Source organism: Mandrillus leucophaeus, unplaced genomic scaffold (genome assembly GCF_000951045.1).
Source record: "Mandrillus leucophaeus isolate KB7577 unplaced genomic scaffold, Mleu.le_1.0 Scaffold386, whole genome shotgun sequence".
In the NCBI taxonomy this organism is placed as follows: Eukaryota; Metazoa; Chordata; class Mammalia; order Primates; family Cercopithecidae; genus Mandrillus; species Mandrillus leucophaeus.
The window spans coordinates 1565749-1580026 of record NW_012104098.1 but is presented as its reverse complement, the minus strand read 5'-3'; the positions used below and the strand labels follow the sequence as shown (position 1 = coordinate 1580026).

General features: G+C 37.9%; 1 protein-coding gene across 1 annotated transcript in view; it reads left to right on the top strand.

Moving 5' to 3' along the window:
* The window catches only part of LOC105547334 (PC-esterase domain-containing protein 1B-like), an 8822-nt gene extending 8455 nt beyond the window's left edge, over positions 1-367 (top strand). The window contains exon 3 of the mRNA XM_011990878.1: positions 341-367. Coding sequence (XP_011846268.1) covers positions 341-367 — 27 coding nt within the window. The remainder of the gene's footprint in view (positions 1-340) is intronic.
* The last annotated feature ends 13911 nt before the right edge of the window (positions 368-14278 follow it).

Here is a 14278-nt window from a genome sequence, read left to right as displayed (position 1 = left end):
TACTGTAATCAGTGAACCGCTTGCCACATCACTCCTCTTTGCCAGAGCTTCCATGCCACTTCTTGGGAAGGGAGCAGGGACCCAGACCACCAGGCCGTTCTCCTCTAAGCATTTAGAGAGAAATGAAGTCTACATAAAAGTGCTCCTCGCCTTAAAAAACAAAAAAAGAAAAAGAAAAGAAAAAAAAAAAAGAAAGTTAAGCCATACCCGAATGTAAGTCTTCAGGCAGTATTTCCCATTGACATTCTTCCAAAAAAAAAGGTAAACATTTTGATGCTTAGAACTTAAACATTTCAATTAAGATTTCCATTTCACCGTTCGTTTTTGCGTATATTCATAGAACCGAGTATCTAAAGCTTTCACCTAAGTTGTCTTACAGATTCTTTACATTTCTCTGTGCTTCAGCATAGCATTTGTCCTAAAAAAAATTCCATTCACTAATGCAAGGTTGTTTATTTTCTGTTAGAAACATGATCTTTAAAGGTCATCGAATGCCTAGCAAATTTTTTAAAAGACTTTTTACTTTTTTTTTTTTTAGATAGGGTCTCACTGTGTTGCCCAGGCTAGAGTGCACTGGCTCAAGCGATCCTCTTGCCTCAAGCCTCTCAAGTAACTGGGACCACAGGCATGCACTACCATGCCTGTCGAACTTTTAAAATTTTTTGTAGAGATGGGGACTCGCCATATTGCCCAGGCTGTTCTCAAAGTCCTGGACTCAAGCAATCCTCCTGCCTAGGCCTCCCACAGTGTCGGGATTACAGGTGTGAGCCAGGGCACCTGACCTAGAATTTAATTTTTAGAGCAATTGTAAATTCACAGCAAAATTGAGTGGACAGTACAGAGAGTTTCCATATACTTTTTTGATTTCACACAGGCAAAGCCTCCCCCACTATCAGCATCCCACGTGTTTGGTACATTTGTTGTCTTTGGTGAAGCTACCTTAACACATCATTATCACCCCAACACCATAGTTCATTAGAGTTCCTTCTTAATGTTCTCCATTCTATGGGTTTTGACAAATGTATAATGGCATGTATCATCCATCATTATAGTATCATACAGAATAGTTTCACTGTCTTGAAAATCTTCTCTGCTCTGTCTCTGCATCCTTCCTGCTCACCAACCCCTGGAAACCATGGAGTTATAACTGTCTCCATAGTTTTGTTTTTTCCAAAATGATATATAGGTAGACATACAATATGTAGCCTTTTCAGACTGGGCTCTTTTGATTAGGAATTTAAGTTCCCAGCCTGTCTTTCCATGGCTTGAGAACTCATTTATGTTTAATTTTTAATTTTTGTGAGTATATATTTATGGGGTACATGAGATGTTTTTATACAGGCACGCAATGTGGAATAATCACATCATGGAGAATGGGGTATACTTTTATGCATTCATGCTTTGCGTTACAAACAACCCAGTTACACTCTTGGTTCTTGTAAAGTGTACAATTAAGTTATTATTGACTATAGTCACCCTGCTGTGCTATCAAATAGTAGGTATTATTCATTCTTTCTGTTTTTTGTATCCAATAACTCATTTTTTTTAGGGCTGAATAATATTCCATTGTCTGGATGTACCACTGTTTATTCACCTACTGAAGGACATTATGGTTTTTTCCAAGTTTTGGCAATTATGAATAAAACTGTTATGAACATCTGTGTGCAGGTTTTTTGTAAATAAAATATAATTTGAATAATTATCAAGGACTATAACTGCTGGATCATGTGGTAAGAGTATGTTTAGTTTTGTAAGAAACTGCCAGACTGTCTTTCAATGTGGCTATACCATATTGCATTCCCATCCACATCCTTGGAATCATTTGCTGTTATCAGTGTTTTGGAGTTTTTCTGAAAAGTTTAAGGTGGTGCCAGATTTATGTATTTATTTTTGCATGCAGATGTCCAGTTGCTTCAGCACTATTTGTTGAAAAGACTGTCTTTTCTCCATCATAGTGCCTTTGCTCCTTTGCCAAATATCAGTTGACTGTATTTGTGGGTATCTATTTCTGGGTTCACTATTCTGTTCTATTGACCTGTGTATTCTTTTGCCAATACTACACTATCTTGACTACTGGAAGTTTATAGTAAGGCTTGAAGTCAAGTAGTGTCAGTACTCTGACTTAGTTTTCCTTCAATATTGTGTTGGCTACTCTGGGTCTTTTGCTTCCCCATGTAAATGTTAGAATCACTCTGTCAATGTCCACAAATAGTTTGCTGCAATTTCCCTTGAAATTACATTGAATCTATAGATGAAGTTAGGAAGAACTAACATATTGACGATATTGTCTTTGAGATATCTCTCGAGATTTCTTCTTTGATCCAAGTGTTATTTACAAGTGGGTTGTTTAATCTTCCAGTACTTGGGGATCTTCAAGCTACCTTTCTGTTACTGGTATCTAGCTTAATTTCACTGGGGGATTTGAGAGCAAACATTGTATGATTTTTATTTTTAAATTTGTTGAGGTGCGTTTTATGGCCAAGAATGTGGTCTGTCTTGGTGAATGTTCCATGTGAGCTTGAGAAGAATGTGTCGTTGCTGTTGTTGGATGAAGTATTTTATAGATGTCATTTATATCCAGTTGATTGATAGTGCTGTTGAGTTCAACTATGTCTTTACTGATTTTCTGCCTGCTGAATCTGTCCATTACTGATGGGTGTTGAAGTTTCCAACTAAAACAGTGTATTCATCTATTTCTCCTTGGAGTTTTATAAGTTTGTGCCTCGTGTATTTTCATGCTCTGTTGTTCGGTGCATACACTTTAAGGATTGTTACGTCTTCTTGGAGAATTGAGTCCTTTTATCATTATGTAAAGTCCGTCTTTATCTGTGATAACATTCCTTGCTTTGAAGTCTGCTCTCTCTGAAATTAATGTAGCTACTGAGTTTTCTTTTGGTTCGAGTTATTATATCTTTCTCCATCCCTTTATGTTTAATCTTGATGTGTATTTATATTTAAAGTCCATTTCTTGTAGACAATATATAGTTGGGTCTTTTGATCCATTCTGACAATCTCTTTTCATTGGTGTTCACGACAATTGATGTTTAATTATTGATATTGTTGGATTAATATCTTCCTTATTTGTTACTGCATTCTATTCATTGTTTTTTGTTCTTCCACTCTTTTTTTGCCTTTTGTGGTTTAACTTAGCATTTTGTATGTGATCCTTTTTTTTGCTCCTTAGCATATCAACTACAGTATACTTACTTATTTATTTACTTTTTTTAGTAGTTGTCCTGGCATTTTCAATATACATTTGCATCTAATCCAAATCTACTTTTGAGTAACACTGTACTACCTCATGGATAGTGCAAGGTTATCCGTAAGTTACAAACACTAAATACATTATTGCCATTACCATTATCATTATTATTATTATTATTATTATTTATTTTTATTTTTATTTTTTGAGATGGAGCCTCGCTCTGTAGCCCAGGCTGGAGTGCAGTGGCATGATCTCGGCTCACTGTAACCTCCGCCTCCTGGGTTCAAGCCTCCCGAGTAGCTGGGACTACAGGCGCCTGCCACCATGCCCAGCTAATTTTTTGTATTTTTAGTAGCGATAGGGTTTCACTGTGTTAGCCAGGATGGTCTCGATCTCCTGACCTTGTGATCTGCCCACCTTGGCCTCCCAAAGTACTGGGGATACAGGCGTGAGCCACCGTGTCCAGCCTGCTATTATTAACAAACTGTTGTATATTCAACCAATTAAGAATAGAAGAATAAGTTTTTGTTTTACCTTCACATATTCCTTCTCTGATGCTCTTTATGTAAAGCAAAATTTCTGACCTATATTATTATCCCTCTCTGAAAAACTTCTTTTTTTTTTTTGAAATGGAGTCTCGCTCTGTCGCCCAGGCTGGAGTGCAGTGGCAGGACCTCAGCTCACTGCAAGCTCCGCCTCCCGGGTTTACACCATTCTCCTGCCTCAGCCTCCCGAGGAGCTGGGACTATAGGCGCCCGCCACCTCGCCTGGCTAGTTTTTTGTATTTTTTACTAGACACGGGGTTTCTCCATGTTAGCCAGGATGGTTTCGATCTCCTGACCTCATGATCTGCCCGTCTCGGCCTCCCAAAGTGCTGGGATTACAGGCCTGAGCCACCGCACCCGGCCCCTGAAAAACTTCTTTTAACATTTTTTGCAAGGCAGGTTTACTGGCAACAAATTTTCTCTATTTTTGTTTGTTTGGGAAAGTCTTAACAGGCATACTTCAGAGATATTGTGGGTTTGGTTCCAGACCACCACAATAAAGCGAATGTCTCAAAGCAAGTCATGAAAGTTTTGGTTTCTCAGTGCGTGCAAAAGTTAGGTTTATACCCTACTATAGTCCATTAAGTGTGCAATAGAAGTAAGTCTAAAGAACCCAATGGACATAACTTAATTTAAAAATTTTTATTGCCAAAAAAATGCTAGCTAGCATCTGAGCCTTTAGCAAGTTGTAATCTTTTTGTTAGTGGAAGGTCCTGCCTCCATATTGATGGCTACTGACTGATCAGGGTAGTAGTTGCTAAAGGTTGAGGTGGCTGTGTCAATTTCTTAAAATACAACATTGAAGTTTGCTGTATCAATTGACTCTTTGTTTCACAAAATATTTATCTGTAGCATGCAGTGCTGTTTGACAGCATTTTACTCACAGTAGAGCTTCTTTCAAAATTTAATGAATACTCTTATACCCTGCTACTGCTTTGTAAACTAAGTTTATGTAATATTTTAGATATTTTATTGTCATTTCAACAACGTTCAGAGCATCTTCACGAGGAGAAGTTTCCATCTCAGGAAACTATTTTCTGTGTTCATTTATAAAAATCAACTCCTCATTTGTTCAAGTTTTATCATGAGATTAGAGCAATGGAGTCACATTTTTAGGCTCCACTTCTAATTCTAGTTCCCTTGCTATTTCTACCACTTCTGCAGTTGCTTCCTCCACTAAAGTTTTAAACCCTTCAGTCTTCGATGAGGGTTAAAATCAACTTCTTCCAGACCCCTGTTGATGTTGATATTTTGACATTTTCCCATGAATAAAGAATATTCTTAATGGCATCTAAAGTGGTGAATTCTTTCCAGAACATTTTCAATTTATTTTGCCCAGATCCATCAGAGGAATCACTATGTATGGCAACTCTAGCTTTATGAAATGTCTTTCTTAAATAATAATTAAAAGTTGAAATTGTTTCTTGATCCATGAGCTGCAGAATGGATGTTATCTTAGCAGTCATGAAAACAATATTATTCTGTTTATATATCTCCATTGTAGCTTTTGGATGATCAGGTGCATTGTCAATGAGCAGTAATATTTTGATCGGAATCTTTTTTCTGAGCAATAGGTCTCATCAGTGGGCTTAAAATATATATTAAGAAAACCATGCTGTAAAGAGATGTGCTGTCATCAAAGTTTTGTTGTTCCATTTACAGAACACAGCCAGAGTAAATTTAGCATGATTCTTAAGGGCTCTAGGATTTTCAGAATGGTAATCATTGGCTTTAACTTCAAGCCGCCAACATTAGTCCCTAACAAGAGATTTTCCCTGTCCTTTGTAGCCTTGAAGCCAGACATTGACTTTAGCTATGAAAATCCTAAATGGCATCTTCCAGTATAAGGCTCTTCCCTCTACAATGGAAATCTGCTGTTTAATATGTCCACCTTCATCATTGTCTTTGCTAGATCCACTAGCTTTCTACTTTTATTCTGCAGCTTCCTCACCTCTCTTGGCCCTCAAAAAAATTGATTAGAATTACAGGCTTGCTCTGGATTGGGCTTTGGCTTAATGGAATGTTGTAGCTGGTTTGATCTTCTATCCAGACCACTAAGACTTTCTCCATATTTGCAGTAAGACTGTTTTGCTTTCTTATCATTCATGTGTTCCCTGGAGTAGCAGTTTTTATTTTCTTCAAGAACTTTTACATTCACAAATTGGCTAAACTGTTTAACACAAAAGGCCTACCTTCCAACTTACCTCACATTTTGACTTGCCTTCCTTACTAAGTTTAATCATTTCTAGCTTTTGATTCTAAGTGAGAGACCTGCAACTCCTCTGTCTACTTGAACACTTACAGGCTATCGTAGGGTTATTAATTGACCTAATTTAAATATTGTGCTTCAGAGAAAATGGAGGCCTGAGAATGAGGCAGAGGGATGGGAGAATGGCGAGTCAGTGGAGCAGGCAGAGCACACACGACATTTATCAGTTAAACTTGCTCTCTTATATGAGTGCAGTTCATGGCATTCCAAAACAATTGCAGTAGTAAAATCAAAGATTGCTGATCATAAATAACCATAACAGATATAATAATAATGATAAAAGGAATTATTGTGAGAATTACCAAAATATCGCACAGAGACACAGAGTGAGCACATGTTGGGAAAATACCATGGATAGACTTGTTCAGTGCAGGATTGCCACAAACCTTCAATTTGCAAGAATCATAGTATCTGCAAAGTGCTATAAAGTGAAGCATGATACAATCAACTATGTACTTCTTCACTTTGAAGAATAATGTACAAGATACAAAATTCTAGGTTGGTGTTTTTTTGTTTTTGTTTTTTTTTTCTTTCTTCTCAGTATTTTAATTATATCACTCCACTCTCTGCTTTTTAGTTGTGGAAGTTTCTGTGGACATATCCTCAAGCTCATTAATTCTTTCCTCAGATATGTCTAATCTACTGATCACACCATCAAAGGCATTCTTCATCTCTGTTACAGTGTTTTTGGCTTCTACAGTTCTTTTTGATTCTTAGAATTCCGTCTTTCTGCTGAATTGCCTATCTGTTCTTGAGTGTTGTCTACCTTTTTCTGTTAGAATCTGTAGCATATTAATCATAGTTGTTTTAAATTACGGGCTTGATAATATCAAAATCCTTACTATATATGAGTCTGGTTCTGAGCTTTTTCTGTCTCTACAAACTGTGGGGTTTTTGTTTTTGTTGTTGTTGTTGTTGTTGTTTGCCTTTTAGTATGCCTTGTAGTTTTTTGTTGAAAGCTGGACATGATGTACTAGGTAAAAGGAACTGCAGTAAATAAGCTTTTAGTTATATGGTAGTAAGGTATGGTGGGAGGGGAAGCATGCTATGGTCCTGTAATTAGGTCTCAGTCATATAATGAGGCTATATTGCTGGGCTGTAATCTTCACAAGTGCTTCTAAGTTTTTGCCCCCACTTAGTGGGACAGGATGGCTTAGAGGGGGCTGGGGTTGGGTACTTCCCTTCTTTGATGTCAGTTAGGCTCTGATAAAACCCCAGTAGATTAGGTTCCAGCAAAATAGTTTCTCTTGAGGGCAGCACTTGTTAGGAAGGACAGAATTCTCTGAGCATATTTCACAATGGCTGCTTTTTCCCTCTCCATGCAGAACGCATAGGGAATATTTCTTTCCTTTTTACTGTGAGAACCTAGTAGAGCTCCTGAAAGTAGAACCTAGAAAACATGGTGCTCACCAAAAACTGGGCTCCCCTGGAGTTTTTGGCATTCAGATTTGTTCATACTGAGTCTTCAGCAATTAGTCAATTACAGTTTAAGTTTTTCTCTCTTGAACCAGGTCCCACAAGGTTTATTCTCCTTTAAGTTGTGCTTTCTGTATTTGCCAGTCTGTCCCCGATTTGGGGGATAGTGGTTTGCCCTGTGTTCTCAATTCTCTGAGGGATGTAAGATTTGTTGCCTTTCAGTTTATTCAGTATTTTAACTGTTAGAATGGAGTGATGACTTCCAAGCTTCTTACATGCTGAACCAAAACTGGAACTCCCGTCTAGCACGTTTTGAAGTGGCCCAGAGAACTGAAACACATTGCACTGTAAGCTACAGCTCCCACTAAACAATTTTTATTGTCTATTTTTATTCCTTAACATTATCTACTTCTTTATAGTTTATGCTTTTAAAAAAACTTTTGGTTAAGAATTGGTCTACTTCCCCATCAACTATCTTTGGTTAGAACTTTACATTGACTACCCCTTCTAGTATTACTGCCCTTCTATATGACAAATCAAAGTATGAGTTTACTGCAGGCTGCCCTAAATCTCTGTCTTTGCATCCTTTCCCCAGCTATAGTGTGGCGTATTCTTGGGGTAGAAGCCCTTCTGCCAGGCTGCATGCAGCAGGAGGTACATGCAAAGTAAACAAGACAAAATGAACATCATCACACATTCAGCTTCATTACATGAACAGGAAATTGAAAGCAACATTTCCATCACATTTTCTCAATAATCAATGCCATGGAATTTTAATAATGAAAGATAGAGATTATTACATTGTGATGTGTAGAGTGTTTTCAGGGAACTAGGATATTGCCTGAAAATAAATAGTGTTGAACATTTCCTCACTGTTAAGTTTATGCTAGGTCCTCTTATGTCTCGCTTATCATAATTCTCTGAAGCAGGTTCCTTTGAAAAAGGCTCCATTCTTATCCCATCCTTTGTTAGACTCTCCCTATGTTTTCATAGACCGTAAACTCGCTAATGCATACACATGGCAGGGACAAGTCTCATCTCAATGCATCTTGTGTCACGGCGCACCCATCAATCCACTGTGCACTGAGAGAAGACTACAGCCCTACAACCTCTTTACTTGGGTTTTGTGCATGCTGCTTAATTTCACTGCATCTGTCAAGCCGTTCTTTATCGGAGAGTCTAACAGCCTTTGAGTGCACGGTGCTCTATCACTTATGTAGGGGTTATATTGATCTTTCTGGTGTGTGCTCTAAAGTGGCTGGCATCAAAAGCCAGTGAGGCAGCCAGTTTGAGCAGTATGGGCCATTTACAAACTTCAGGATGAGATGCTGCAGGATGCCAGGGAAAACGTTTTTGTTTTTCCAGAGGGAACCATAGTTCATGAAATGTGGTTAATGTACCACATTTGTATACCCTTAAAAATCATTTTATAACCACATTGAGTGCCTCTAAACATTAAATATATTTTATAAGTAGTTGGTTAACTAGCTGTTGTATGCTTTAAATAGTAAATAAAATGGAAAGGCACTAAACAGTGACTATATTTCATAGAGTAAGATGCTTTTCCAGCCACTCAATAATTCTCAATGTTAAGAAAAATTGATTTTAGAGGCTGAGTGCCTCTAAAAATTAGCATCTTATCTTCCTACAGGGGATGATATTCAGTTAGTCTCCTTTCTTCCAACTTTTGACTTAATGGTCTCTAAGGCTCCCTCCTTCTGAAAAATTCTATAGGTTATGTTAGATTATAATTTGAGAACATACGTAATTAACTGGGCAAAATATAAAGCAGGAAGCAGTTCCATCTTGTTTTTTTGAATCTTAATTGCAAAAGAACTAGCTCTTCATCCACTGACCATTCCATAACTCCCATCTCTTTTCTCTCCCCTCCAAAGACTACATAGAGTCCAAGCACTGCATAAAGAGACCTAGGGCAATGACATAGAATTTAAGCGTACTAATTCCCAAGCACCTTCACATAGCACATTTGAATAATGAATACATTTCACATTTGTAAAAGCCTAATAGAGGAAAGAAATTCCCTAAGAGGTGTTAATAGTCACATCTTTTTCATGGCAAATTAAATCATTTTCCTAATTCTTTAGCAACTCTGGCTTTAAGAAAGTCATATTGCCAATATTGAGACTTTTAAGATAAATAGAATAATAGCTGACAGCATCACAGAAGTTGAGAACTGAAATACTCAGACACTCCACAGTTACGAAAAACTGTGTTAAAAGAAGATGTAACTCTTAGTTCTGCCTAAACCACAGCCAGCTGGGTGACCCTTGAGATGTCACAGGGCGTCCTTGAGCAGTCTCTGAGAGCCTCATTAATGTAACTCATCAGTCAAATGCATAGTTTGAGCTAGATTCTAGAACCTGGAAGCAGGATAATCTCCATGGGTTCATTTTAGATCTAATAATTTATAAATTTCTTCTAGCTCTTTATCTCATTCTGAAGAACCATGTGTCTCAAGTGTTCTCAACAGTTCCACAGCAGTGGGTGGCTGGCATGTTGAAGCCTGAGGAAGAACAGATAAGCATCAAACTTCCTGGGTACATATGCTTATACTTAGAAAGAATGCAAAGAGTGAACAAAATTCTTCTCAGATACACCCTCAAAATTCCCACTGATGTCATTAGGAACTATGTGGGATTAAATGAGTATGGGTTGCTGATTTGAGTCAAATCCAGCAATGAGCTGGCACTGATTTTTCCAGGTTATAATGATGTGGTCTCCTGGTTCACAGACTTGAGAAAGATGTGGCAAAAAGCAAAACCCCAGGATACTATAAGATCTCTGAGGTGGGGGTATTGTGTCAATCGCCATTGTATCCCTAGCATCCAGTCAATAGCAGTTGATCAGTGAACATCTGTGGAGCTAAACTGAATCCCATAAACAAATGCTGCATAGCAGACAGAAAATGTAAACTGTCTAAAATGAAAATCCAAGAAGGCTGAGGCAGCACTCAAAATGAGTCCTCTAGTCAATAGTGTTATAACAGAAATGCCACAAAAATCATAATTTCCCAAAAAAGGAATCATTTCACTGATTGGATTCAATCCAGAAATTGCTTTTCCAGCCGTAAAGCAGAATAGGGTCTCACTCTTCCTCCCGACACACATACATCCTCAAATACAGAGAAGAAAAGCAAAGAACACAGACAATGTCACCTTACTACTGAAGTAAACAATAGTAATTAACAATAGATGGCTTACCTTGTGCCAACTACTCTTTTAAAAGCTCCATGGGGATTATCTAATTTAAATCTCACTACAGTCCTCTTTGGTAGACATTATTATTACCATTTTATATTATAGTTAAGGAAAAACATGCACCAGTGTTTTGAAAAACCTCAAAGTCTGGGCAATTTAGAAGACAGATGACTGAATCTATAGCAATAGTCACTATAGATAGCTCTGTATTTAAAATGTGAACTTCTAGTGGTCTGCCATTATACAAATAAAAATATTCTCCAATTAATGTAAAACTCCATGATGTGAGAAAGCATTATAGAAAAGAACAATATGAAACACAGGAAATGAGTCAGCAAACCAGAAGTCCAAAATGATGTGGCCAGGAAAAGAAACAATTACCATAGCCACAGATGGAGAAAGATTTTATCTGTCCCATTGGGTATGATCTCAGTATGTATAATCCCAGTGATTAGGGTATGTGTATATTCGTAACTTTTGATGCACTAGAGAAAGAAATAGGCCAATAACTTTGTATACAAAAGGGCACATTTTTTTCATGGCTAGCCCTATGCAAAATTGTAGACTACGATGGAGTAATGGGCTTATATATCAGATCTGTATATGAATTATGACTTATAACAATTGGTCACAAGTCCCATGGCTGTCCTGACAGAGGTCCAGGACCCCTTCCTGAACAGCAACCATGGCAGCTAACTAGTATTTAATTTTTCCTTTTAACTGTGGAATGCAACCTCATGTTAATAAGACTTGGATAAAATAGGTGAGTAAACAAGGAGAGAGTAGTAGACCCAACTTTTTTTCTCTCAGTGGTTACATCTACTTCTGTGTAGAAGACTAACCCTGATTATTAACTTAGTCAATGTTTAGTCAACAGCTGTTTGTTGAAACATACAATGTGTCAGAAACTGACTAGTATCTGGGGATAAATCAGTGAGAAAGGTCTCTACAGACATTGCTAACAAGAGAGACTAACAAGTATAGTGAAGCACTAATAAGTGCTAGGAGAAACGTAAAGGAGGCAGAGTGGCTTGGCAAGGAGTATGGTGATATCAGATGTCAGATGATCATGAAAGGCACTGTAGAAATTACATTTAGCACAGAGCTGAAGGAGGTAAAGGACCAAGTCATGAAGATATTTGGGGAAAAGGGTGAAACCCTGATGTTTCAAGGTAGATGTATGTTGTCATCAATGAGTTTTAAGTAGCAGAAGGATCAAGCTGGGGAGGGGCAGCTGGTTAGCTCAGATCAATCAGGTTTCAGCCCTAGCCTTATAGGTGATAATAAGCATTTAGGTTTTTATTCTAAGAGAGATGAGAAACATGAAAAAATCGTATGATCCTTTAGGTTTTAAAAGGACCATTCTGGCTATGGATTGAGAATGGGGAAGAGAGAGAGTGAAATGAAGGTGATAAGTTAGAAGACCATTGCAAATCCCAGCTTTCTTTCAACGCCTGGGCAAGGATGATTTTGCTGGAGGTGGTGAGAAAAGGTTGATTTGGGAGATATTTGGGATTAAAGCCTGGAGCTTTGCTGGTGATTTGGATGTGGGATGTGAGGAAGAGAAAGGATGCAAACATAACTAAGATTTTTGCCTGAGCAACCAGAATATTAACTAAATGATTATAGTATAATCTCAGTTTTCTTTCCTCAAAGAAATCTGTTTAACTTTTCAGATTAGTTATGACACCACACAACTTACCACACAAAAAAAAGAAAAAGAAATTGTATCACATTATATCTAACCTCCACTCCCTAAGAGATGTCGAGGTCATTTACAACATTAAAACCTAAATAAAGTCAAACAGTTGGAATAGAAATCAAAACACAAACAAATAGAAGTGAAAAATAGTATGAAGACATAGAACCTAGGAAATATTCCCTCTTCTGTTTCTAGCTGAAAGAACAAGCTAAATTGCTTGAATTCCAGAACTTCAAATCAAGGAACATGTTTCCTCAGATGCTCCACCCAAACTGTAATAATTGTTCAAGCTCCACCCCACAAATCCAGAATTAACACAATTTGCTAGAGTAGGCTGGTGCCAGCTCAAAGGTACATCAGGGACAAACACTACAGAATGAGAGAAGAAAGGTCATTCACCAGGTTTGGAGCCATAAAGAATACACAATTGTCCACTTCCCTGCCTGCAGAGCCTGTCTCTTCCTCACCAATTCCCTTTACCACTCATCCAGTAAGCCCTGGTTTTCTGGGTAAAGTGTGCCTTTTTTCCCTAAGACTCTTGATTCCTGGACATTTTAAGGAAACTTCAAATTAATAATACTGTGAGCTGAGACTCTTGTGTTCTGTATGACCCCTTTTTGCCTCCCAGGGACTCTTAGGCATATCCCTAATAAGACATAAAAGGAACCTGCATGTCTCTCCTCTTCCTACTTGAAGGAATGTGTGAGAGTCATTTCTGTTGAGCCATTGCCCTGACACCTAATGTTTTCATAAGGAATAAGCAAACTGTCAGGTTTAGTCAGACTCTGGACGCTCCTCATAGGCAACTTCAGAATTTAAAGTCACCAGCACTAAGGTTACTCACCTTTTCAAACAGTCTGTAATCTGAGCTCCATGTTTGGGAGTTGAACTAGGCTGGCGTCTTTGCTTTAAAGCCTTCATTATTTCAGCACAGGATGGTTATGGAGAGGCTTAGAAAGTACTATATAACATTTCAGGAACTAGAATCAGAAGAATGGCAATACTCTTGATTCCAGTGTCAATGTCAAACCTCCCATGGATGTGGTCTTAAAATCTGGATCCAAGGACGGGGTTAAAAACACTTCAGATAAAGGAAAGAAACTTAGCCTTGCAGCCCACCTGGAACATCACCATCCCTTAATGAGTAAACCTGGCAAATCTTTCCAATAAGGAAGAAAGTAGAAGCAGAGCCCTAAGTTCCCTTTCATGCAACTTATGATATCAGAACCAGAAGGACCAAGAGGAGCAAGGCAGCCAGACATATCATTCTTGAAATAAAAGTCGAAAAATGGAAACACAATAATCTCTTGAAACCCCTCACACATATAAACACTGACCTGGGTGTGGAAATAAGAGGACACCTGTCTCCTCAGACTGGGCCACAGTCACTGGCATGGAAATATCTTTGAAGGTAGTTTCCCACATCTGCCTTCTGAAAGCTATACATCATTTTGACATAGATATTTCCCTTAATAATTTTTATTGATCACTTATTGTGTGCCAGGAATTATACAATTTCTTTACATGTAGGTCATGATAACTTTAGGGAGTACCATTATTTCCCTTAAGATACACATTCCTTACCCACAGTAGATTTTCCTTCATTTAATTCTAAGTCTTGTTGATCCACATTGTTTCCCAAGACTTCAGGAGTAACAACACTTAGTGATTGGTGAAGTTCAGAATATTTTAGACTAATGAAAATGACCTTGAGACAACATAATCTAAAGTTTGAGTTCTGATTTAACCTCTTTGTCTTGTTTATTATTGCTATATAAGTAATGCCCCTATTGCCTCCTAAATAGTTCACTTCATTTAAATCTTGTCCCCATTCTGAAGCTCAAGCTGGATTAGAAAAATTAACTTGGTTCCATGAAGATGTCCAGCATAGATGTATAGGGCTACAATCCATAATCAACAGGT